This window comes from Octopus bimaculoides, chromosome 10 (genome assembly GCF_046866305.1).
Source record: "Octopus bimaculoides isolate indiv1 chromosome 10, ASM4686630v1, whole genome shotgun sequence".
Classification (NCBI taxonomy): Eukaryota; Metazoa; Mollusca; class Cephalopoda; order Octopoda; family Octopodidae; genus Octopus; species Octopus bimaculoides.
The window spans coordinates 86,205,030-86,230,684 of NC_142937.1; the positions used below are offsets into that span (position 1 = coordinate 86,205,030).

The window sequence follows — 25,655 nt, forward strand, 5'->3', positions numbered from 1 at the left end:
ATATTAGACTTAATCGTGGCCCTTGGGTGAGTGGAGTCTACTCAATTACAAGCTTTTGGGTCAAATTTCCGGTTGTAAGCATAACACTTTCCCAGCAATCTTAGAGGCCCTGAGAAATGTCATGGGGACTGCTCTTCCCCTCTAAGTCATTAAAAAAAGAAAGAAACTAAATCCTGTGATTTTGTTGTCGCAGTGTAAACAGGTTGTGTCCATTAATAACATTTTTTACTCACCTTTACAAAACATTCTCTGTTTAAAGCAAAGTGCTTTGTATACCCAAAACTTTAGAAAAGTCCTTAAATGAATAACTGCTGAAAATTCTTGACATACTGTATAATTAACTCTCCTTGCTATGCTTTGTGTATTTTGAAGATATACAATATAGTTGTCAATGCATTTGAAATAACTCTACTCCCAAAGTTTTTACTCCTGAGAATCGAATCTCTGCTGTCACCTCATTAATTCACTGCTGTTTCCCGACATTATCTTAGCATAATGTGAGCTCATACTTTTAAGAAATTCACAAAAGGAACTTTCGTTACATATTCATCGCATCCGTTACTAACAGACAAGTGAGTGTATATAAACTTTTAAATCTGAATGACATTATTGTCAACGAGAATATTGGGTTGCTTGGTTTGTATTTATTTATAGCTTGTTACCAACAAGGGCAATTTAAAACAGATAAATGGTCTGGATAAAAAGACAGAAAGATAAGATATATATACATATTCAGCATATGTCATGTGAAGAGGCACAGTTTGTTGCTCCAGTAACCTTTAACCCCTACAGTCCCTGTCTATACATGTACAACCATAATCGTCTCAAGCACGTAGACAAGTCTATAAACACTACACGACACCATTATAATACCATATGTACAAGCCAATAAAAGTAACTTTACGAGGTCGCTGGATCTATTAGAAATAACAGTCAGATCGAACTCAACTACACCCTGCTCTCTTAGCAAAGGGTGCGTTGTATTATACCTACCTATGTAAATAAGACGGGATAGTCACAACCGGAATGTCTTTGATTAAAGATTTGCTTAATTAGGGCCAATTTGGTGCTGAGCATCAGACCTACGGCCAGAAGTTTGGGTACTGGAGGAAATTAGTCGATTTAATCGACCTCAGTTTTTGACTGGTATGTTATATCTATAAAAATGGCTGGCACACTCTAAAACATTGTGACACAGGTCTGCTTCAGGAAGGCTGAATAAGAGTTAAACAACAACAAAACATATTGAAGGTGAGTGATCTTAGTGACTGAAACGACCTCCGAGTTTTATGAGTCCCGTCTATATTCCCTGCATTGATGATTGTATGTTGAGGCGCAATGGCCCAGTGGTTAGGGAAGCGGACTCGCGGTCATAGGATCGCGGTTTCGATTCCCAGACCGGGCGTTGTGAGTGTTTATTGAGCGAAAACACCTAAAGCTCCACGAGGTTCCGGCAGGGTATGGTGGCGAACCCTGCTGTACTCTTCCACCACAACTTTCTCTCACTCTTACTTCCTGTTTCTGTTGTGCCTGTAATTCAAAGGGTCAGCCTTGTCACACTGTGTCATGCTGAATATCTCCGAGAACTACGTTAAGAGTACACGTGTCTGTGGAGTGCTCAGCCACTTGCACGTTAATTTCACGAGCAGGCTGTTCCGTTGATCGGATCAACTGGAACCCTCGACGTCGTAAGCGACGGAGTGCCAACGATGATTGTATAGATCTTGAGATGGTTGGATGAAAAGTAAATATGATCCAAAAGGACAAACTCAGAATTGCAGAGAAACATCTGTTGCTCGGCATGTAGTTTGGCATTTAAAGGTTTCTTCCTTCTTACCGCCATATATACCACCATCAACATCAACATATTTTCATAAAGGACTAGATGCAAATGTGTAGTCATTTAAATTAAAATCAGCGTATTAAGTTAATGTTTTTTAGATTATTAACGTCGGAGAGATTAAAGCTTCGAGTGGATGCCATTGGTGATATTTGAACTTAGGATGCTTAAAGATGTAACTCAATGCCGCCATCTTGTATTAAAGCATTTTACGGTCGAAAATTTAATTAGATCTAGAAGGAATTTTTTTGTTTGGTTATTAGCAACAGTACATCAAAAAATTAGTGCTATCAGAAAAATTGGTTTAGATATGAGCTACTATTTACTAGTATTAGCTAGTATGATGGACTTATGCACAAAAATTTATTCAGTAAATCATTTTTTATATGAAATATTTCCAGTAAAATGTTATTTTATTTCTTTTGATTTTCGTTGTTGTTGTGAAACTCTCTTTGTGAAAATATGCACAATTTTTTTTTTATCACAGTAAAACAGGGCAGCGAACTTGCAGAATGGTTACCGTCACGGGCAACAAAAATTGCTCAGTAGGATTTCTTCCAACTTTATGCTCCGAGTTCAAATACCGCCAGAGTGGACTATTCCTTAAATTCCTTCGAGTCGATGAAATAAGTATCAGTTAAGCTCTTGGGTCGATGTAATCGACTTCCATCCTCCCACAAAATTGCTGGTCTTAAACTTAAAAGAAGGAAAAATATAGAAAGCAACCAAGACACAACAAAATTGATGGGGCTATGGCCTGGGTGTAACAGGAATTAAACATACCAACACCGGTTGTCAAGTGATGGTGTGTGTGTGTGTGTGTGTGTGTGTATTTGAGAGTTTGTGCGTGTGTGCGGTCACTATTTTTTTTTTACTTCAATTGATATACAGATATCGCAACTAGTTTGAAATTTTGTATGTGAATCGCAATATCTACGCTCTGTCTGTTTGTGTGTCTGTGTGTCTGTCTCTCTCTCTGTTTGTGCATGCTCGCAAAGTGATAAAAATGAATACAGTAACGTATACACATAGCATGGTTCTTTACAGTCTTTCTAACAGGTCACCGTTGTTTATAGTAACAGACGTATTGGCAACAAATAAATATAACGAAAAGAAAAATATCATAAAGGAAGCAGAACGAACGCTAAGTGGCGCTCGTACTTTCACACAAACATACGCTCACCGGCGTAGACACAGATAATTAAGCGAGCAAATTCCTAAACTAATGAGACTAACAAACCACCCAGTCGTTGAAGGAACATTCTTAGACACTTGAAGTGTTCATGCTGTTATCTAGGGCAAGTGGGTTCACATCAGTTTATCTCAGGCCGAACTAAAGCGAGTTTTTGAAATCGCCCCTGTGTCAGCTGAGGAAACACTTTGTCAACTTCGCAGTGACCTCACTCTGTATTGAAGAAGTAGGTTTTTATCAGAGACTGGAAGATAGCAACAGAAATATTGATTTCATGAATTCCCGCGTTGCCATACGAATCGGAATTCTATTACTTACCTTATATTTATTTTATCGATCCAACAGAAATAGAAAGCAAAGCAAAACAAACCGGATCACCCCGCCCCCGCCATCACACCACCTCGTCTTCCTGCTCTTCTTTCTTCTTCAACCCCAGGTCAGCCCTAGTCGATCAAGCTTCTGATTAAAGAAGCTCCAACCATTACTATCAGTCTTTTTCTCCCGAGTATTGTGTAACCTAGATTGTCGAGTAAAAGTGTAAATTGTAGGGATTATGGCTGTTATTGTTAGCAGGTCGATCGACCTCGTAGAGGTTCCCTTATATGCTCTGAAGACAAACTGTAGTTGTTCAGTAACTTATTCTCAACATACTCGTTGAAAGAACAAGTTCTACAAACAAATCTGTCTTTTGGATCACAACCCCAAAAGCCCATTGAACTAATGAACGAAATTTCTTCAAGTGCATCAATGCTTCAACAGACTTAGGTTCACCAACATGCTGTTCCCTCTTCAGTGTCTCATCTACTTGTATTATAACAGATTCACGGAACTAGAAAACTTCATCGCTCCTCCACTCAATTTCAGCCAACTCACCGGTTCCCCCAACTTCTCATCAGCTCGGATCTGTTCAGTTTTGCTCACAGACTTTTTAATTATTACTTTTTTTTTTAACTAAGCAGTTTAAAACTTCGTATATTAGTGTAATTTCTCACGTTGAACACGGTTTACTTTCAATATTTTTGACAAAATTTCGTATTTTAGAAGTTATTTCGTGTTAAGATTGTCGTATTTGGGTAATTTTAACCAATCAACGACGTGTGTTCAGTTGAAGAAAGCTACTGCTGTTTGCGATAGTAATCGAAGAGGAACAATTTCCGGATCATCTCTACTAAATGTCACCACTGTGTTCTATTTCATTTTTGTTTACTGCCTATCTTCTCGCGTCGGAGTAACCAGTAAACATCGAAGAATCAATCACGGTTGTGGCAATAGCGAAAGAGGCAGTATGGAAGACGAGGATAAAAGGAATTAAGACAGGCAACTTTATCTCTGGCCACAATTTACGTTCATTTTTTTACTTTTCATTTGAAAAGGAAAGTGTGGCTGGAGAAGAGATGTCTGTCGGAGTGTACGTTCCAAAAGAGATGGAAGCATGTTGCACGAGTGTTGTGCGTGCAAGGAACCGTGTGAATAGTCAGAAAAAAAAAGGAAAAAAAAAAAAAAGTGCCAGCGATAGATTGGGGCTTGTGGGGTCGGAGCGTGGCCTGATCATCGCTTCATTTGTGTTGTCTAACGTACTGTTAATATCATTCGATTTGTTATATTTTATATAATTTTTAAAGTCATATTTTATGTAAACCATTCGCATTACTGATCTCAATCAGTTGTTTTGTACCGTTCTATGTTTAGCCCCCAGTGGGCAATAAAGAAATTGGTATTTCGTCTGCCGTTACCTTTCTTAGTTCAAATTCCGCCGAGGTCGACTTTGCCTTTCATCCTTTCGGGGTCGATACATTAAGTATGAAATCGACTAGTCCCCAACCCCCAAATTTCAGGCCTTGTGCCTTTAGTAGAAAGGATTATTTATACACACACACATGGAGGATTTTCCGTCGGCTTCGACGATGAGGATTCAGTTGTTGAGTTAACTGAATTATCTGCTCATTGAATTAACACCTATGCGGCTGAGCATTTCACTGTGATGTGTACTCTTAACGTTATTTTCGGATGAACCCAAAGAGGTGGGGGCTGGGGGGCACGTGAACCCCTCAAGAAAAGAAGTGTACCCTTCTAAATAATGTAATTACGCCCTTTTCTCCTGGATTTGTATTCCCTTCTGACCTTGTGCCCTCCATACGAAAAATTCTTGGGACCGCGCCTGCACATATAAGAGTACATATATACAGCCATTACTACGTCTATAGTACAATAATGTTTTTACTTTATTTATGGAAGATGTGTGAGTGTTTTATAAAGATAACTGATTAGTGTACAGAGGAGTGTTGTGGGAACTAGGTAAGTGGAGAAGACCGCCATGTGTGTTGCAGTTAACTTGGGGTGTTCGATTCACGATCATAAGATCGTGAATTCGATTGCTGGACTGTTCTGTGCGTTACTTCCTTGAACAAGGCGCTTTATTTTTCTCATTATTCAAGTCTATTCTGCTGTAAATGAATACCTAATCGACAGCTGGTGAAGATCTTTCTCCTTTCAGCCGTTACATCCTTAATGTTCCGCTGGGTTAACGGTCGAAGGTTGGAGAGAGTGTCGACGTCTACTTGCGACTACACAAAAGTAGTTAAACCAACTAGTGAAAGCATGGAACATGTTATCAAGTCATGCCAACATGCGTGTGACATTTAAGGTTTATATCTGTATATAGACGTGTAAATGTTTATAATAAATGGTTTATGTATACGTGTGTAAATGTTTGCTTATGCATGACCTTACGGAAGCAGGCATGACCAAGTGTGCGCGCGTGTATAGGTGTTGTTTGTTTAAAGTATAAAAGGGAATTTGTTTTTACTTGCGTAGTTAGAGCGAGTACCACCCAGGGCAGCTCCACAGGCTCCCTCTCCACGGGACAATACACTCCGTGGAGGCTTATACAACAGACCAAGAAGTGCCGCCTCTATAAAGTCGCCCAGGGCGGACCGCCCCTCTCGTTAACCCCTCTAGCTACTCTACTGCCCTTTTATGTTTTCTATGTATGACGACGGTCCTGATATATATATATATATAAAATAATATATAGAATGATATATTTCCAAAGAGAGTAAACTTATTTTTGCGTCTATACGTGTACAATGTATGCTTGTGCATTCTGTATATCTACATGTGGGCCGCTACTGATGTTTGTACGGCGAATGCATGTCAGTTAATTAGAGTGCGGTTGTATAACTAAGTGGATGGAATCAGTCAAGATTTAACTGAAACATATGTCATGTTCTCGTAAATTCAACGACTATTTTTCTTCTCTTTTTAGTTGGGTTTTTTTGTGCGGTTTTGTGTTTTTTTTTTTTTTTTTGCTTACTTTGGTTTTTCATTTTTTTTATATATCTCAAGTGCAGCAGCCACTGTTCTGCTCTATTTTATCTCCAGACAGAATTTATAGCATAATTTATTTGCTATCCCAGTCTCGTGGCTATATGTGTATGCATGCATATATATATATATATATATATATATATATATATATACATATATGTGTGTGTGTGTGTGTGTGTGTGTGTGCATGTATACGTGTGCTTGTCTAATATGTATGCGAGGGTGTGGGTTTTGTATTGAGTGTGTGTACATATCTATCTCTATAAATAAATAAATAATTTACGTTTTTGTGGGGATGGCACTTTTGGGTCTGCTTTATAAGCCTGTATAGTTTCGGGAACTTTGTGGAAAGAACGAACTCAAGAACTGCCCCGGGTAGGTCACACCTATAGCTATGCTATTGCAAAAAAAAAAAAATGTCTTTGACCTGGCAGTGCTAAGTGTTTGAGACAACCTCTACAGTTACGACCAGAGCTGTCAATCAGACCTGTCCAAGATGTGGAGAGAACGACGAATCAGTGATTTGGTCCATTGGAAAAAATTATAACCAACACTACAATTCATTGTTCGTGAAAATGTAATAGAAAAAAATAAATAAATAAAAAGCTGTGGTAATGATTAAATCTGTTGCGGTTCTCTCCAAAATATGTGACCTTGTGCCAATGTAAGACACCATTATCAATTCTATTACAAGCGAAATTCTGCCTACTTTAATGCTTGCTGACGACATTTTTAATTTCACTGAAATATTCATTTATATTGCTAAGCACATACATGTCTCATATTTCGAGTCGGTCGGTCGGTTCAACGAAGGCAACATCTGTAAGAGGTCATAAAATAGGACTACTTCTGGCGTAGGAGGTGGAGGAGGAGGAGGAGGTGCTGAATGTGAAAGCGGTGGTGAGTGTGTGGTAGTGGTGGTGGTGTGTGTTTAGAGTGATAGAGAAATGGTTGTGTGTATGCGTGGAGAAACAGGATGTAGACGATTAAAAAAAAACATAGGAGAAGAGAAGGAAGTAGAGAATTACCAGTGACTAAAAGAAAAAAAAGAAAGAGAAAACAAGTAGATAAGGAGAGAAAAACAGACTATTCCATCTCATATCAGGTAGGAAATTAGTGTTTTCGTCTTAATCTGACATCTTCATGTGGTTTATTGAGATTATGTGTATATATCGTTGACGTTAATTCAGGATGAATTCCATTTTTGATTACTTCAGTCGTAGATTACGCTAACTTGAAAATTTGATAACAACGAACTAACAAAGGAGCCTCCAAATGCCAGCAGACGTGAGAGAATGTTTTTAGTACTATGGAGTGAATGGTAAGTATATAAGAAGTTGTTGGGGCGTATCTGAGAGAAAAATAGTTTTAATTCTAGAAATTCCTTGATATGCAGTTTCTATTAAAGTACTGTTTTGGTCTCGAGGCTTAAATTCTTTACGCGCGCATGCACACACGTGCACCGTACCGTGGTGGTAAACTTAATCTGTCGCCCTGTTTAATCTCGCAACTGAGCCGCCAGACTTGATTTTGTTGCAAATATTTAAACTAAGTTTCCATTTTGAATGTAATTTTCTCCTTTACTGTCACATGTCTAGAAGCCCCTGAACAAAGTCATAGGCGCTGGTGTTCCTCAGCTGACTAAACATTATTAAGAAACAATAAAACAGTAAAATGATTAAACGGATGTTGTATAATAGAACAGAGCATTAGTGACGAGGTCGGACGTGTACGGCGAAATACTTCGACACTTTACAGTGTGTTATTCTTGAACCACCCACTATCTCTCGAAAACAAAAGTGAATATAACAATATTCGGACCCTTTTCGCTTGAATTACAGAGCCCGATTTTTTAATTTTTTATTTTCTACGCAAATGCAAATTGCATGTTAATTACGAAAATCACATTATTTTTTTTTTATAGACATTAATAAGAAAATTTGCTATGGATCTTTGAAGACCGAAATTTTAGGTAATTTAAAAAAAATAAGAGGCCTCCATTATGGACATACCGGAAATCACAATTGCCGTGTGTTTCGCGGTAATCAAAGTTCTCATAGAAAATAAACCAATGCAGACCACGAGGAGCGGCTAGAGTCTGTGAACTCGGAAAATGGGACCAACATGAAACAAGTGGGAAGCACTTGTTACCTTAAACAAGTAAATGTACGGCGCCGCGAATTTATGTGATGGCGCAGATATGAGAATTTTGACCTCCAGCGAAAAATGTTGCCGTACATCACACAATCTCATTGTTGATTTGCTTTCTTTCATTTCAGAACGTTTCCTTAGATTTTTCATCTTTGAAGATTTCATTGAATTCTCTTCGTTTATATTTTACTTGCTTCAGACATTGGACTGCGGCCATGCTGAGGCACTGCCCTTAAGGATTCAGTTGAACAAATCGATATCAGTATTTGCATTTTTTCAAAGTCTGGTACTTATTCACTTAGTCTCTTTTGCCGATATATATATATATATATATATATATATATATACGACGGGTTTCTTTCAGTTCCCATCTACCAAATCCACTCACAAGGCTCTAGTCGGCCCTATGCTATAGTAGAAGACACTTGCCCAAGGTGCCACGCAGTGGGACTGAACCCGGAACCACATTCAAGCCAGGTTTCTAGGTTGATGATACATTTCTCCCCTCTTTTCCACCAGTTTCTGATGAAAGGGTTAAAAAAAATTGTCTTTTTTTGTTTAATCATCGTAAACAATTCTTTGCCTCTGTTATATGCTGTTTTATTCCGCGCAGGCGCGCGCACACACACACACACACACACACACACACACACACACACACGCACACACAAATGTTTTCTCTGTGTCTCTCAATAGTTCTTTTATAAACCCTTTCATAACGATATCTTATAAAAACTGCCGTGCCTATGTGCTTCATTTAACTTTCAAATATAATCAGAGGAAATTATTAAAATAATTCTTTCATTATTAATCGGTGTTCGTGACATGACTTAACATAATACTTCTAACATAACCCTACGATGGAAGTATTTCAATTAAAATATGAATTCTTTAAAATGTGAGACTATGTATGAAAAAAAAAAAGAGGCGGTCTCAGGCGGGCTGGTATCAAAAGCTTATCAAAGGGTTAACTTTGAATCTTGATTGTAATTGGATATGTTAATTCGCAATTATCATTTTCTGATTAATGTTAATGTGAAGATTACATTTAGATAGCTGCACATATATATATATATATATATATATATATATATATATATATATATATATATATATAAACATTCATAATGAACACACATATATATATATGCATGTATATAATGACGTGCGCGCGCAGACACACACATACATACATATATACATACAAACATACACATGCACAAACACACACATACACACGTACATACATGCATGTGTATACGTATTTGAATACTATTTGCATTACTATTATTCTTAAAAACTCAAGCCTTTTTAATCATTGCCCTAAACTTCACATTACCAAGTAATCAAGCAATTTGCTTAAATAAACGGCAACGTGAAACCTAGATTAGCGATTCAAAGAGCTTTCCTAATAAGCTCTACTGTATATATTGAATCTTTTATTGCTTGTAAATACAAACAATCACCGATCCGCACACACACGAAGATAATAAAGGAGTCTGCGTATGTGCGAGTGATTCTGTGTATGTGCGTTGTGTGTATGTAGATGTTGGTGCATAAGATGTACATTGCTATATGATTGCGTGTGTATAGGTGTGAGTGTATATATCACATGTGTGTTTGTGTATATACACATGTTGTATATACATGGTATCCAAATCCAATGACAATCAGTGTGGTATATGTCAGTATATCATACATACCGGTCAGTATATCAATACAAAAGAATATTTACAAATGCAAATATTGATTGTAAAAGCAGAAATATAATCTACTACATCGAATAACTGAACTATGAAGCAATATATATTAGCCAGAGAGGAAAACTGATTGTCAGAACGCACGCGAGTACACCAGCAATTTATCTGAGATCCTAATGTCCATCAGATCCCATTAAGCAATCATTTAGAAACATACGGCAAGACCATGTTTTTAATATTCCCACTTTACGATTCAAGTAAAGTTAGAAGAGAAAAGAATTTTACTGAGAACCCGTGCTGAATGGGCAGTAATATCAAGAAGCCGTAGAATAATATCTATATTGATTTAAATTCAATTTTAATATATAAAAAACTAATAATACAGACAGTGTTATTAATCCAAATTTCCACTCTATTTCATTTTAAAATATTTAATGAACGACTACGGTTTGTAGTAATAAATGTTTCTCAACATCTGATTGTAGCTGAATCCTCTCTACATATTTCTGATTGGTTTAAATATTTCTTTGAATAAGCGCTATCAATGTCAACTGTATTTTCGCGTTCATCAAACCATGGCGTCTAAGCTGCACACTGATTGGTTAAAATAGTGTTCGTAAGCTTTAGTCTGCTGGAGCTTATCGGATGGTAAATATAAGAAAAATACAGCCATTTCCCTAGTTGTCAAATGCGAAGCACATTAGCTGCGTTTCAGTGTTGCTATTACATAAACATTCACCCGAAGAGTATAGATAAAATTGGAAAGTACTTGTAATACTGTAATATATAATGTTGCCAAAGGCGGCGAGCTGGCAGAAACGTTAGCACGCGGGGCGAAATGCTTAGCGGTATTTCGTCTGTCTTTATGTTCTGAGTTCAAATTCCGCCGAGGTCGACTTTGTTTTTCATCCTTTCGGGGTCGATAAATTAAGTACCAGTTGCGTACTGGCGTCGATCTAATCGTCTGGCCCCCTCCCCCAAAATTTCGGGCCTTGTGCCTAGAGTAGAAAAGAAGGATCTATTTTAAAACGGGGGCCACAGTTTTCATTAATGTTTTACGTAGTGTTTTTGGTACGGAAAGACTTTCAAACTTCGTATACTTATCTATTTTGTGTTATAGAACAGAAAAATATTTTTGTATTCGAATTTATTTCATGTAAAAAATTGTCTTATTTCGATAATGTCAACCAAACACTGACAAGTATTCAGTTGTTTATATTTACTCCTTTGGCTGATTAAGCGATGTAAAGCGTATTTAATCTCCATGCCTTCGTTTTATTTGCTTTTTTCATTTTAAATTTGCTTTAACCCTAACCCTAGGGTTAGGGTTAATTGTTTCAGAATCGTTTGTTTATGTAGTCGGCACTTAATGTATATCGGCTGAATGGACGTCAGTGATTGGTTGAAATTACAGAAATACGACAACTTTCACATGGAATAACTTATGGATTTCTTTTTTTTTTTTTAAGAAGACTAAGAGAAAAAGATGTTTTATATGACACATTCTACCAGTGTTCCAAGTTTCAAAGTGTTTCGTTAATGAAAAATGTGGCCCCCGTTTTAAAAAAGATCCGAAAAGAATATGTAATATTGTCATATAAAATGTGAAAATCGGCCTATGTTGAAATTTGATTGACTAACACACACACACACACACACACACGCACACGAGCGTGCGTGTAAGAGCGCACCTCCTGATGTCAGGCTGATGAAGTCCCCTCCAATAGAAGTATTGTGTAACTTTTCATATGAAAAAACTTAAGTGCTATGGTGGTAGGAACGGAATGGTATCGGAACAATTGCAACTTATGATGTGCTAAATTCATTCTTCGGCTTTCGCACTGGATCCTATCTATCTATCTATCTATCTATCTATCTATCTATCTATCTACGTGTATGTGTGCGTACTCACATACACACGCACACAAAATGGTTGACAAAATGGTGGAATTTAACAGAAACAACGAACCCAATGGAATGGTGGAATTACTGTCAAAAGTTAAAAATAAAAGGCAAATAAAAATACTTTGCAAGCCTGAAATTAATTTTATTTGTTGGTTAGAATCAATCTTTTAACACTGAGATTGACACTATTAGGTCATTGTGAATGTGTATGAAGTGGATCGCGATGGGAGGTGGGGGGAAGAGGTGGGTTTGGGAATAAGTTTTAAACTGTCATGTCTAGATGCAGATAAAAGGATTTGCATGCTTTTGATTGTATATGTGTCCGCGAGTGTATTAGTATTTGGGTGTGCTGCTTCTGTGATAGCGCTCATTTCAAAATAAGTGAAATTTTGCAAATTGCATGTGTTGTGTGTGTATGTATGTGTGTGCGTGTGTATGTGTGAGTACGCGCGCACATGCATATATATTTATGTATACATCATTGTTTATACTGACACACACGCACGCATATTCACGGGGTGTGTGGGGGTGATAAATAATGCACAGTAGAGAATGCGAATGTTTAAATTGCTTACGGTTACTCGCATACTTTCGCAAAAGTTATTACACTCTTCCGTGTGTATGTGTGTGCGCGTGTATTTCTTATTTCTTTATTGCCCACAAGGGGCTAAGCATAGAGGGGACAAACAAGAACAGACAAAGGGATTAAGTCGATTACATCGACCCCAGTGCGTAACTGGTACTTAGTTTATCGACCCCGAAAGGATGAAAGGCAAAGTCGACCACGGCGGAATTTGAACTCAGAACGTAACGGCAGATGAAATACCGCTAAGCATTTCGCCCGGCGTGCTAACGTTTCTGCCAGCTCGCCGCCTTGTGCGTGTATTTCTGTCTGTCTATCCGTTCACTGTATGTATGAATGTATGCATGCATGAATAAAACTGTGAGTGCATGTGTTTGTGTGTGTATGTGTAGACAATCATACGTGAGGTAGGGAAACATAGTCCGCTCAAGTGCAACCAAGACCTCATTATCGATAATAGTATTAATTTTTTTGTTTGAAGAAATTTCGGTGATTAGGCAAAATTAAAATAATGAGTAAGGAAAACTTCTTGAGGCTGCCTTCTGCATAAAGAGTATATCGTTAAGTGTAAGCCACTATACTTAATAGTTTTTAATCAACTGAAATTATAAACATAATTAGAAGGTACATCATTAAAGAAACTGAAAATGTTTTCGGAATTGCAAGGGGAAAATCTTCCGAAACTGCATCCCATCAAAAATTAAATGGAGGTATATAAGAGATGCGTGGGGGAGCCTGGACTACTCGTGATCACACACACACACACACACACACACACACACACACAGACAGACAGACAGACAGACAGACAGACAGACAGACAGACAGACAGACAGACAGACAGACAGACAGACAGACAGACAGACAGACAGACAGACAGACAGACAGACAGACAGACAGACAGACAGACAGACAGACAGACAGACAGACAGACAGACAGACAGACAGACAGACAGACAGACAGACAGACAGACAGACAGACAGACAGACAGACAGACAGACAGACAGACAGACAGACAGACAGACAGACAGACAGACAGACAGACAGACAGACAGACAGACAGAGAGAGAGAGAGAGGGTGTTCGGGTTAAATTTCACAATTTCCGTGTCTTCTTTGTTTTCAGGGACAGCTTGGTGTATAACTGAAAAATCAACGGCGTTGGAGATCATAAAGTTTTAAGTTGTAGTTGAGAAAAAATTAGCTGGCATGGAGGATTAGAGTTCATCTAAATACTGGAAAAGAGTTACCTATTTTTCGATGTTATCATTATTATTATTATTATTATTATTATTATTATTATTATTATTATCCATTCCAGGCAGTGACCTGAATAATAATAATAATAATAATAAAAAGGAAAAAAAGAAGAGGAAAGAAAAAATATGCTTTCTAATTGATGTATCAATACCAGCAGATGACAACGTTTCCCAAAAAGAAATGGAAAAGCTTTCAAAATACAAAGACCTGGAAATAGAGGTAACTCGAATGTGGAATCTAAAAACAGAAACAATTCCTATCATAGTAGGTGCCTTAGGTATAATAAAAAAATATTCAGACAAATACATAACAAAAACACCAGGACTTACAAATATATATAACATACAGAAAATTGCACTACTGGGCACTGCACACATCCTACGCAAAACACTTTCAATACAGTAATCATAAGAGCATCACAGCAAACCACAGCACATACCCAAGGCGCACAGAGCTGCGCTCGGTAGTGAAGTGAAAGCACGTTATAAAAATAAAACTACTGAACAATAATAATAATAATAATAATAATAATAATAATAATAAGTGTTACTTATGTCCTCATGATCCGCGCCCGATGTCAAAATGCCGACATCATGACTGCTGCTCAATGCTCTCTGAACACTGTAAAGGCTGTAAGACGTCAGTCGGACAGCTGCAACGGAGACTACGAAGCCATGGCCAGTAGGAAGAGACACAACAGACGTTATGACTGTGCCCACTCGCTTCTTGAATTTGCTCCCCCATCTCTGAGAAAGGCCTTAAGCAGTTGGAGATCGGATCAAACCCTGGCTGGAGAGGGATACTGCTGGAAGCCCATGTGTGGCAGCAGGATTCAGATCCTTGCCATACCTTTAGAAAGAGTCAGATGTGGTTGTCGAAGAATTTCTGATTTTCTAATTCCTTCGATTGAAATATCATGGATATTACAAATGTGCGAGGTTTTTGTTGTTGTGTACTTGGCGAGGCAAGAGGGACCTGTATATGTGGATGATGCGGCCAGTCAACACTCTGCTCTGGTACGAATAGTTATCGTTTTGAAAGGCGGGAGGGACAGAGAGAGAGAGAGAGAGAGAGAGAGAGAGAGAGAGCCGTCAAAAGAGATGACACTTCCTAGCTATTTGGTCTGATTGCGTTCTCTCCATGTAAATTTGCATTCTTTACATTGCACACAGAGGAGTTGAACAAAATAATGGAAACATCTCTTTCTATTGAACTATTTTTTCTGTTGGAAATATGACAAATTTTAAAATGTTTTAGTCTGTATATCTATATATGTTCATATGCATTATATATGCTTTGCACTTCCTAATATTGCCCCCTGTTTCTTTTTTTGTTCGTAGAGATTTTAATTATTTAAATAGTTGAAATCCGTGACCTGTCTGATTTCCTAATTGTATAATGTTTCGAGAGGTATAGTCTCTAAAAACCATGTTAGTATTCCAAAACCAAAGTAAAACCAGCTCTTATTATAATATGCACCCACCCCCCCCCACACACACACACACACACACACACACGCTGCATATGTATACAGAGATACAAATCTCTCTTTTCAAGGAAGATGTGTTACAACTTTGAATATGATTAATACTAAAACATTTACCAAGGTTTTGAAGGTTGGTAATGCATTTCAAAATTCTACCATTGAAACTAAACAACAACACAAAGTTTCGAATTTTCAACACTCATTACCAAGAATTAGCTAAAATCCCTTTTTACACACTCAATTTTTACCACATACACACACATAAACATATTCATTCACATACATACATACATACCTATATACATTCCCATATAAGCACACGTACACATATATGTACACATATATGTACACATATATACGTGTGAATACTTGTGCGAATGGTAATTACAGAAGTGGTTCAGTAGTGCTGGTAGCTGGGTGTAAGACATCTAACTCACAGTTACAGGTTAAGAATAGGCCCTGATTGAAGTTGCGAAAGGTCAAATATAATGGTGTTGGAATAAGTGGAGTCGTCACAAATGCAATGAAATGAAGTCACTAGTCACATATTCTATCAATGAACCTACATATTTTTGAGAGGAAAGGGAATGATAGGTATATAGAGAGGTGTGGAGAGAGACTGAGAAGAGAGAGAGAGAGAGACGAGACAGGGAAATGGGAACAAGAGATGCCAAATAATAGACGAGAAAGATAAACGGAGAAAGGAAGATGTGTAAAAGAGAAAAAGCGTAAGGTTATACACAGACAAGAGAGAGGAATCCATGATAGATAATGAGAGGGAGAGTGGGGAGTAATAGAATTATTACAGAGAGTGAGAAAGGCAGAGAGGGGAATAATAAAATGATTGAAGAGAGAAAGAAGGGGAAGGAAGATAAAGGAAGGTAAAGTAAGATAAAGTGAGACAGAAAATAGAAACAAAAAAAGATAGAAAGAAAAGAGGTATTCGAAAGAGAGAGAGAGAGAAGAAAGAAACTTAGAAGCTGCATATACGCGTATAATTCTTTCCACTATAGGCACAATGCGTAAAATTTATGGTGGGAAGAGGATGAATAGACCACATCGACCCCAGTGCTCCACTGGTATTTCTTTTATTGACCCCGGAAAATTATGCTACATATATATATATATATATATATATATATATATATGCTATCGTGCGTTAAATTCAACTTACGTTGGAAGACAACAAACAGAGTTTGCTTTGGAAGCGTTGAGATGTATTGAAAGACACAGATAAGGAAATAATTTTATTCTCAATGGCCGCCAACAGATTTTTCTGCAAAATAGGGATAGTTTATCCTGTTCATGCTATATTATTAGCATCATCCTGCGTTTGAGAATAAAATTATTTTCTTATCTGTACATATATATATATATATATATATATATATATATATATATATATACACACACACACAAACAATTGCAGTCGTCGAAGGTGTTTATAAACCATTTAAAAACACAAAAAAAAAACCCCGTTAGATTCACTTCAATATTTAAATTCAATTTGAGCCAAAATATTTTCGTTGCTTTGAAGTTTTGTCGGCGAACAGGTCGCGATTTCAAAGTGACGAAAATATTTTGACACAAATTAAATTTAAATGTAGAACTGAATCTAACGTTTTTTTCTATTGTGTTTTCAAATGGCTTATAAACACCTTCCACGCTGCAATTATTTTTGTTTCAGTACACGATCTCAGATCAAGTCACTTGCTATGCAGGTACATATCCGTAATATATATATGTACTTGACTGGTATTTTATTTCATTGATGCCGGAAGGAGAAATGGCAAAATCGATCTCGGTGGGATTTGAAACTGGAACATAAAGAACCGCAAATAAATTCAGCGATGATTTAACGATTCTGTCAACCAGACTAAATACTTCGCATCATTTAGTTATGTCATCTCAACCTCATGTTATGAAATCAAATTCGACCTGGGTGCATTATGCTTGCTTCTTTCAGTGATCGATAAACTGAGGTCGATTTAATCGATTATTGATGTTGATACATACTGCTATCAAAATAAGTGGTCTTATGCCAACTATCAGAAATCATTTGTATTGATGATGCTAGAGGATTGGTGGGGAGGGGAGAGGATGAGTAACCTAGGGTTAAACAATAAAAGCAGTAGCAAATTTAGCTGCGACAACAACATTGACGTCTACGTAATAGCGTGACTTGCTAGAAATAGCAACCAAAACAAACCTGAAATATCTTGAACAAGTGCGCACTTATAAACACAGTCTTAGATACTAACAAGAGGACAAATTGGTCACGGTTGGAAGGTGTTTGATCATAACTCTGCTCAATCAAGGTTGATTCAAGACTAAACAACACCGTCGGTAACAACTACTATCAGCTGGTTCTAAATTATCGACCTTCCTAAACAACGAAAGGCAGTCTACCCCAGCGATAGGAAATGAACTCAGAATAAAAAAAACAAACAAGCAAAACAAAAACAAAGCCATATGAAAATAAATACTGTTTGATATTTAGTTCAATGGCTCTAAATTGTATTTTCAGGGAAAATACTTGCCTTCAAGTTGAATGTACTCGATTTGCGAACGCCAACTATTCAAGAACTTATTTATCTATCAAAATCCATACCATATTTTATCAACTACAGCGCTGTTGGTTAAAAGTTTTCGATGAGCTAGTAATTATTAGATAATTGTGTAGCACATTTTCCAGCGGTATTTTCGTCACTCCATCAAATCTCGATTTATTGTTGGCTTTCTATATTTCGATGTGTTTACGAATATCTTTGTGTACTCATTGTCATGGTACTTTTCTATTTCAACTATTTGAATGATTGGCAACATGAGATCAGTGCTACCATTGAAGGACTGCAGCTTATAATAATAACACCAACAAGACACAAGGACTGAGATTTTGGGAGAGGAAACCAGTCAACTACATCGACACTAGTGCTCAACTGGTATTTATATCAACAATAATGATGATGACGATAATGGGTTCTGATTTAGGCAAAAGTGCTGAGATTCTAAAGGAAGGGGATCAGTCGATTACATCTATCCTAATGCTCAACTGGTACTTATTTTATCGATCCCGAAAGGTGAAAAGCAAGGTCGACTTCACCTACATTTGAACTCAGAACGTAAAGAGATACCAGCAGATGACAACGTTTCTCTAAAAGAAATGGAGAAGCTTTCAAAATATAAAGACCTGGAAATAGAGGTAACTCGAATGTGGAATCTAAAAACAGAAACAATTCCTATCATAGTAGGCGCCTTAGGTATGATAAAAAATATTCAGACAAATACATAACAAAAACACCAGGACTTACAAATATATATAACATACAGAAAATTGCACTACTGGGCACTGCACACATCCTACGCAAATCACTTTCAATACAGTAACCATAAGAGCATCACAGCAAACCACAGCACATGCCCAAGACACACAGAGCTGCACTCGGTAGTGAAGTGAAAGCACGCTATAAAAATAAAACTACTGAATAATAATAATAATAATAATAATAATAATAATAATAATAATAATAATAATAATAATAATAATAATAATAATAATAATAATAATAATAATAATAATAATAATAATAATAATAATAATAATAATAATAAAAAAAATACAACAACAAAGCAATAAAATTTTGTGTAAAGGAAAAGAAAAGCAAGAAATGGCAATTCAAAAGTAAGCCATCGGTGGCTTGAGAGGAGCGTTGGAGAAAATGCCTTTAATCTGGGATGGAAACCGTGTCTTGAACGTCGCTTCTGGCAATACTTTTCCTTACACTCAGATACTCAGACACTCGCATATACTTACATATAGACACGCATACACATATATACATATACATACGTTCACCCAAAAACATACAAATTACATCACACTTGTTACAACATACACGCATATATATACATACACAAAGACGTATATACATGTGCAGAAGCGTACATGAGCGCTAACACATGCATGCACACATTCACACACTAACACACACACACGTACTACATACACAGAGAATATTTGGGGGGGGGGGGCGAACACCAAGTGACGCCCGCTGCATGAAAACTTAAAAGTAAAGTTGGCGGCAGTGTATTTGATACAACTTGCTTCCGCCAACGAAATTCCATTCATATTATTTGTGAACCCGAATCTACGGTTATATAACACACACACGAATGCGCGTGTATATGAATGTATATATATATATATATATATATATATATATATATATATATATATATATATATATATACATAAGTGTGTGTGTGTCTATATATATATATATGCATAGAGGTATACATATATGTTTGAAAATTTATATATATATATATATATATATATATATATATATATATATATGAATCTATCTATCTATCTATCTATCTATCTATCTATCTATCTATCTATCTATCTATCTATCTATCTATCTAGGCTGTCAACGCTTAAAGAAGCTTTAGTATAGGTATAGACAAAACGATGAAGAGAAAACAAAAATAAATGTAAAAGTTCAATTTGAAAATATAAATTAAAAAAGAAATATAAATAAAGAATAATAGTTACAGAGTTATATATATATATATATATATATATATATATATAAGTGTAAGCAACATCATCATAAATAGATAAAAATTAAACAACCAACTCACTTTCATTGTTGTTACCGGTTTCAAATAACTTCTGGAGCCAAGGGTCAGCGAGAACTACAATTCTGGAGGTACTACTGGTGGTGGTGATAGTGGTAGTAGTAATTCTGTTGGTAGCTTTGGTATTGATGGTGGTGGTGATGGGGGAAAAGAGTGGTGGTAATAGTTGCAGTGGAATTGATGGTGGTGGTGGTGGTAGTGGTAGTGGTGGTGGTGGTGGTGATGATGGTAGATCAATATAATTGCCGCGATATGTCTTCTCCGGTGTCTTCTTTTCCCCTTTTCTTTAAGTTTTTTTCTCTTCTGGTCGGAAGAGAAAGAGACGGTCTCTTCAAAATAGCAACACTGTACGTACGTGTGTCTATGAGTGGGTGTGTGTGTAGGTGTGTCTGCGAATATGTGTATGTCAGGGTCTCAAAGAGTGTGTGGGTATTTGTACGATGCGTGTGTGTATGTCTAAGTTAATATATGAAAGCCTGAATATATGTACGTATGTATGTATTTGTGTAAGAAGATGTGTATATGTGAATATGTGTGTATATGTGTGCGTATGTATTTTTCTCTATATGTACGTGTGATAGAAGGTGTATATTTGTGCGTGTGAGACAGCTTCTTCCAGCCAAATACTACAATAACGACACTTTTGATGTTATGATATCGCCGCCACACATAGGTAGCTGTCGTTGTGGTAGTGAACAGTTCCCTTCCATTGGGGAGACCGATGTCTGTGGTAGAGATGATGCTGAAGAGATAGAGAAAAAGATTATATATATATATATATAAAGCTCACTCTCTCTATATATAAAGCTATATATATATAAATAAATAAATATATATACATATGCATATCAATACATGTATATAAATATATATATAGTGACGTCACTTAATTTAACGACAAGAGTATACTGATGATTAAGCATCATTTCCGCTTATTTAATGACTTATATGTGTACACACACACACACACACACACACACACACACACACACACACACACACACACACACACACACACATACACACACACACACACACAAACACAAACACACACACATGTTTAGTGCTAAGAGCCAGTGAACGAAACTCTAGGCCCTTGAGTAACTTTGAAAATTCTGCCGATTAAATAATAAAAATAAAACATAAAAAGAGAATTTACTTCATTAAATGATTCATGATTAAATACGAAAATTTTAATTTACATAATGCAAATTAATGACCATTAACAACATCACAAAAAAAAAAAGAAAGAAAAAATGGACGGTACTCAATTTTAAAAACATTTTAGAAAAAATAGTTTAATTTTCGTATTCGATATTATACGCTAATTAAGACACTGTTGATGACTCGTCGACTATTTTAAGATCTGTTGTGATGAGTAACTGGAGAAAAGCTTATTAGAAATGCGATCGAGAATTGACCAATAACATAGGTGAGATTGAACTCTTCGAGCCAAAGCTGTTGTAATTGGAGCGATGTTTATTAGCTGGTGGCTACCCATGCTGTGGACATATTCAGTGAAGATCAGGGTAAATGTGAAAAGCTACTGAAAGGGTAGATCGGACACATTCCACCGTTTGTGGATGAAGAGCAGAAAATGACTGCCGTTCACATTTTGAACGACGCTCAAGAGAAACGCTACATGAAAATTGGTGACAGTATCAACAAATATTAACTAAAACAGTTTAGTATTATGGGATGTTTTGCGCGTAATAATAATAATAATAATAATAATCCTTTCTACTATAGGCGGAGGCTTACAGCGCGCCGATGATCAACCTGGAATTTCTATCTAGCCTTGTTGCAGTCCCTGTACTATGGTCGGACAGTTGTTGATCATGTTGGTTCAGACACCCTTTGATACACTTTGTTTTGCTCTGCTGGTTTCGAGCAATTCTCCGCAGCAGGTTAGCCTGGCAGGGTTGCCCTTTATCTGTTGGTGATTCAACTAAACCATAGGTGTAACTGTCAGTACTTCTGTTGCAAAAATGTCGCCAGCTCACTCAATTCCATTTATGCAAAATATTTGCCGAGCAATGGCAGTATCCTCACTGAAGGCACTTGTAACTGTAGTGCTCGCCTAATGGAAATTGTCTCGGCGGTTTTTTTAGCGAACTATTACCAAGTAGTATTGAACAGTCACTCTCAAACAAAATCCTATATCGGTGCGAGACAAAAATATTTTAGTCAAGATGTTTGTCTCAGAGAAATTCTTTAATGAACCCCAAAGAGAAAACACTCGACTGATCTTTCGAGATGTATTTGGAGATTAAAGAAACTTGTGACAGTATCTTTTAATATAACTTGGATCTATTCATTTTTTTGTGTTCTTTTTTTTTTTATGAGCATGCTAAAAGCAGAAATAAGTTGAGCTGTCATTTATGCTTAACCGATAAGGTTTTTAAATAGCATCAGAGAACGGAAAGAACTAGAATTGAAGAAATGCTATTCTTTGTAATTGTTAGCATAAAGCAAAATAGCTGATGTGCAATTTTCAAAAAAACGGATACAAGATAGTCAACAAGTTTCTGAATTCATTGTTTCTATTTTCATTTTTGTTTACTTTTTTTTTTTTATACCTATATCTATTTCTTTCTTTCATCGGACTACGGGCTGTTTATTGTGTCTCTTTGAATGAAGAGCGAGTTTTGAGCGCATTCTCTCACTATATACTTCATTATTCTCTTTTTCTATCACAATCGGTTTTCTCTCTTTTTCTTTTTTATCTTTCCTTCATATTGTAGTATTTTGTAGATTTAAGCATGACTCACGTTTTCTGAATGAACAAAAACACCGGCAAGCATTCTGATTAAATCACAATACCATTATTTATATTGTTATTCCTTATATTTAAGTTAGTTGATTCTATCTTTCTACAAGCTCCAATCAAATTTCCCTTTTTTTATTCCTACCGTCTGAGTCTCCTTAACTGGTTTATGTTTTATTCCTCAAATTTCATTCGAAGACCAGAAGCATAAAATTTAGAATCATGAACGATGAGGTTTCAGCTTTAATACATTGCAACGTGATTTTCAATATTGAATACTTCTCTTTTACTTACACTGAAGTCTACATTCAAGTTTTAACACACAACAAACAGGCACACTCGGAGACATATACACATATTTCTTTATAGGTTTCAGTCACTGAACTGCGTCTGTGTGTTTCATTGGATGGAGAATAGCATTATAGGTCTTCTTGATTGTTTGGTGCAATCTTTTTTAGCTTAGTTTAACCGTGTCACCTGGTTAGTTTACTGCTGCAAAGTTCGCCTTGACTATCACCTTCAGCGCCAGTTTATTGAAAGCTGTATAGATTTATCTTTTGTGGATTTTCAATGTGCGCACATTCTCGTTCTTTGAAATTATGTGGCCGTCAACTCTAAACGGAGCTACACTGTTGTTGTTGGAGATTCAGCGTGACACAGAGCGTGACAAGGCTGACCCTTTGAATTAAAGGCACAACAGAAACAGGAAGTAAGAGTGAGAGAAAGTTGTGGTGAAAGAGTACAGCAGGGTTCGCCACCATCCCCTGCCGGAGCCTCGTGGAGCTTTAGGTGTTTTCGCTCAATAAACATTCACAACGCCCGGTCTGGGAATCGAAACCGCGATCCTATGACCGCGAGTCCGCTGCCCTAACCACTGGGCCATTGCTCCTCCACGGAGCTACACTAATGCCAATAAAAGAGCTGGGCAAGAACAAGCCTTGAAATGATAATTCAGCTTCATAAAAGCTACCCTTTTCACTCAGTTGAGTCATACAGGAAACGATTAATTACAGCGTGCATCTATCTGTCTGTCAGTCTGTCTATTTATCTATCTACACAAATACATTTTCTTTTATATTACATGCAGATTGCATTGTAGGGCATTGCTCATCAGCTGGCAACCGGAAGGAACAGTGACTGGCAAGTTCCGGCAGTGTCGCACTCACAAGCGTTGCTGAACAGTATGGACGCTACCAGGAAATAGCCAAGTTCTTTCAACCCAAAGTGTAGCAGGCTTTTCCATCTGCGTTATCCATGAAGCCACAACATAAAAAAAACAGGGCAATTGTAACTAACTCCAATCATTCAGCAACAATCCTGTATCACTACTTGGTGTGGATTTTAGGAGAGTAGGATGTGATTTGAGGGAGATATGATTTCTATTTATTGCACATCGAAGGCCACGTAGATATATGTGAATATGTGTGTGTATGTGCGCTCGTGTATAGTTGGGCTTTATTTGTTTGAAGTCTTCATGTAAAGGAAACATTTCTCTAAGAACATTGATATTTACGCAATTAAGTGTATATATGTATATATGTATATATATATAAGTTTGTACAAAGCATGTGTTATGTATGTTTGTATATTTGCGCACATGTATATACGTGCGCATCTATGTATTTAAATACGTATGAATCTATGTATATAGGAATGATGAATGTACGTGTGTTATTAGGTTTATAAGGATCCGAGTAGAATGTTTGGAATTTGTATCGTAAGGCATTTATGAAAGGGCTACACATGTCCATCTTCCTTTCCCCTCCCTCCTCATATATATATATATATGCAACATAGACATATGTTGTATGTATGAAATTATATTTAAAAAATGGATCTCGGTTGGTTTCGACGATGAGTAATCTAGTTGTTCGCTCAACTACACTAGCTATTCAGTGTACTATTCTGTAAGTGACTGAATATTCCGCTAACGTAATTCCCTGGCAGAACCAGCGTGACACAGTGTGTGAAAGACAAAGCTGGTCTTATGAATTACGGATGCAATCCATTCAACAGATGTTCACCCAGTTTCTGTCAGTCCAATTTCACTTACCAGGTCAGGGACGACCCAATAATTTAATAAAAGACGCAAGCCATAAATGTCACGTAGTGAGATCGAACATGAAAGCTCATATATCCAAGGTGCACGTTTTAAGTACTCGTCCGTTTTTTTCTATGAATTTTGCATCTTCAAGTCTAATCTTAAAATTCTATAGATAGTCGTCACCATTTGATCAAATATACTTAATTAACATTTTCTAGTATTCTCTGAATAAGATAAATTCCATTTTGATGGATCTGAACATTCTCTGCGAGTACATTTGTAGAAACGGGTGTGGCCAGGGGATTAACCCATTGCCTGGCATGAACCCCATTTAGGGATCAGCTAAAAACAGTCTCACTGCCAGTTGTTCGTTGTATTTAAAGTGAATTGCTTATGTATATTGCATTTGCAGAGGTTTATTTAACAATATTTGGCAGTTAATGTTTGTTATTATTGGCTCTGGCTAATTCCAGAGGACATTTTATGTCAAAAATCGCAAGTTTTGAACTACAAAAATATTGATTGTTTGGAAAAGGTTTTTTGTTTTTTGCATTTTCCATCTATATCAGTCATTGATATTCTATACACATTCGCATTTCATTCTATAGTTTTCAAGAAAAAAAAAAATCACTAAAATGTTTATTATTGTAATTGAATAGAAAAGGATAAATTTGCTTTTTTCTCAGCGATCCCTGAGAACCACGTTTAAGGGTAAGCGAGTCTGTGGAGCGCTCACTTGTATCTGTATTTCAAAGAC

At 36.7% G+C, this 25,655-nt stretch overlaps 1 protein-coding gene and 1 long non-coding RNA gene across 3 annotated transcripts in view; one reads left to right on the forward strand and one right to left on the reverse strand.

Annotated features, from left to right (window-relative positions):
- The window catches only part of LOC106871320 (arylsulfatase B), a 66,509-nt gene that overhangs the window by 30,177 nt on the left and 10,677 nt on the right, over window positions 1-25,655 (reverse strand). For both annotated transcript variants that reach the window (XM_089358934.1, XM_089358935.1), the window contains exon 2: window positions 20,091-20,829. In XM_089358934.1, coding sequence (XP_089215060.1) covers window positions 20,091-20,096 — 6 coding nt within the window. In that variant the 5' untranslated portion in view covers window positions 20,097-20,829. The remainder of the gene's footprint in view (window positions 1-20,090; window positions 20,830-25,655) is intronic.
- On the forward strand, window positions 7,338-8,420 carry LOC128248861 (uncharacterized). The gene is made up of 3 exons (XR_016243478.1): window positions 7,338-7,464; window positions 7,577-7,680; window positions 8,284-8,420. It is a non-coding gene; the product is annotated as an uncharacterized LOC128248861 (long non-coding RNA).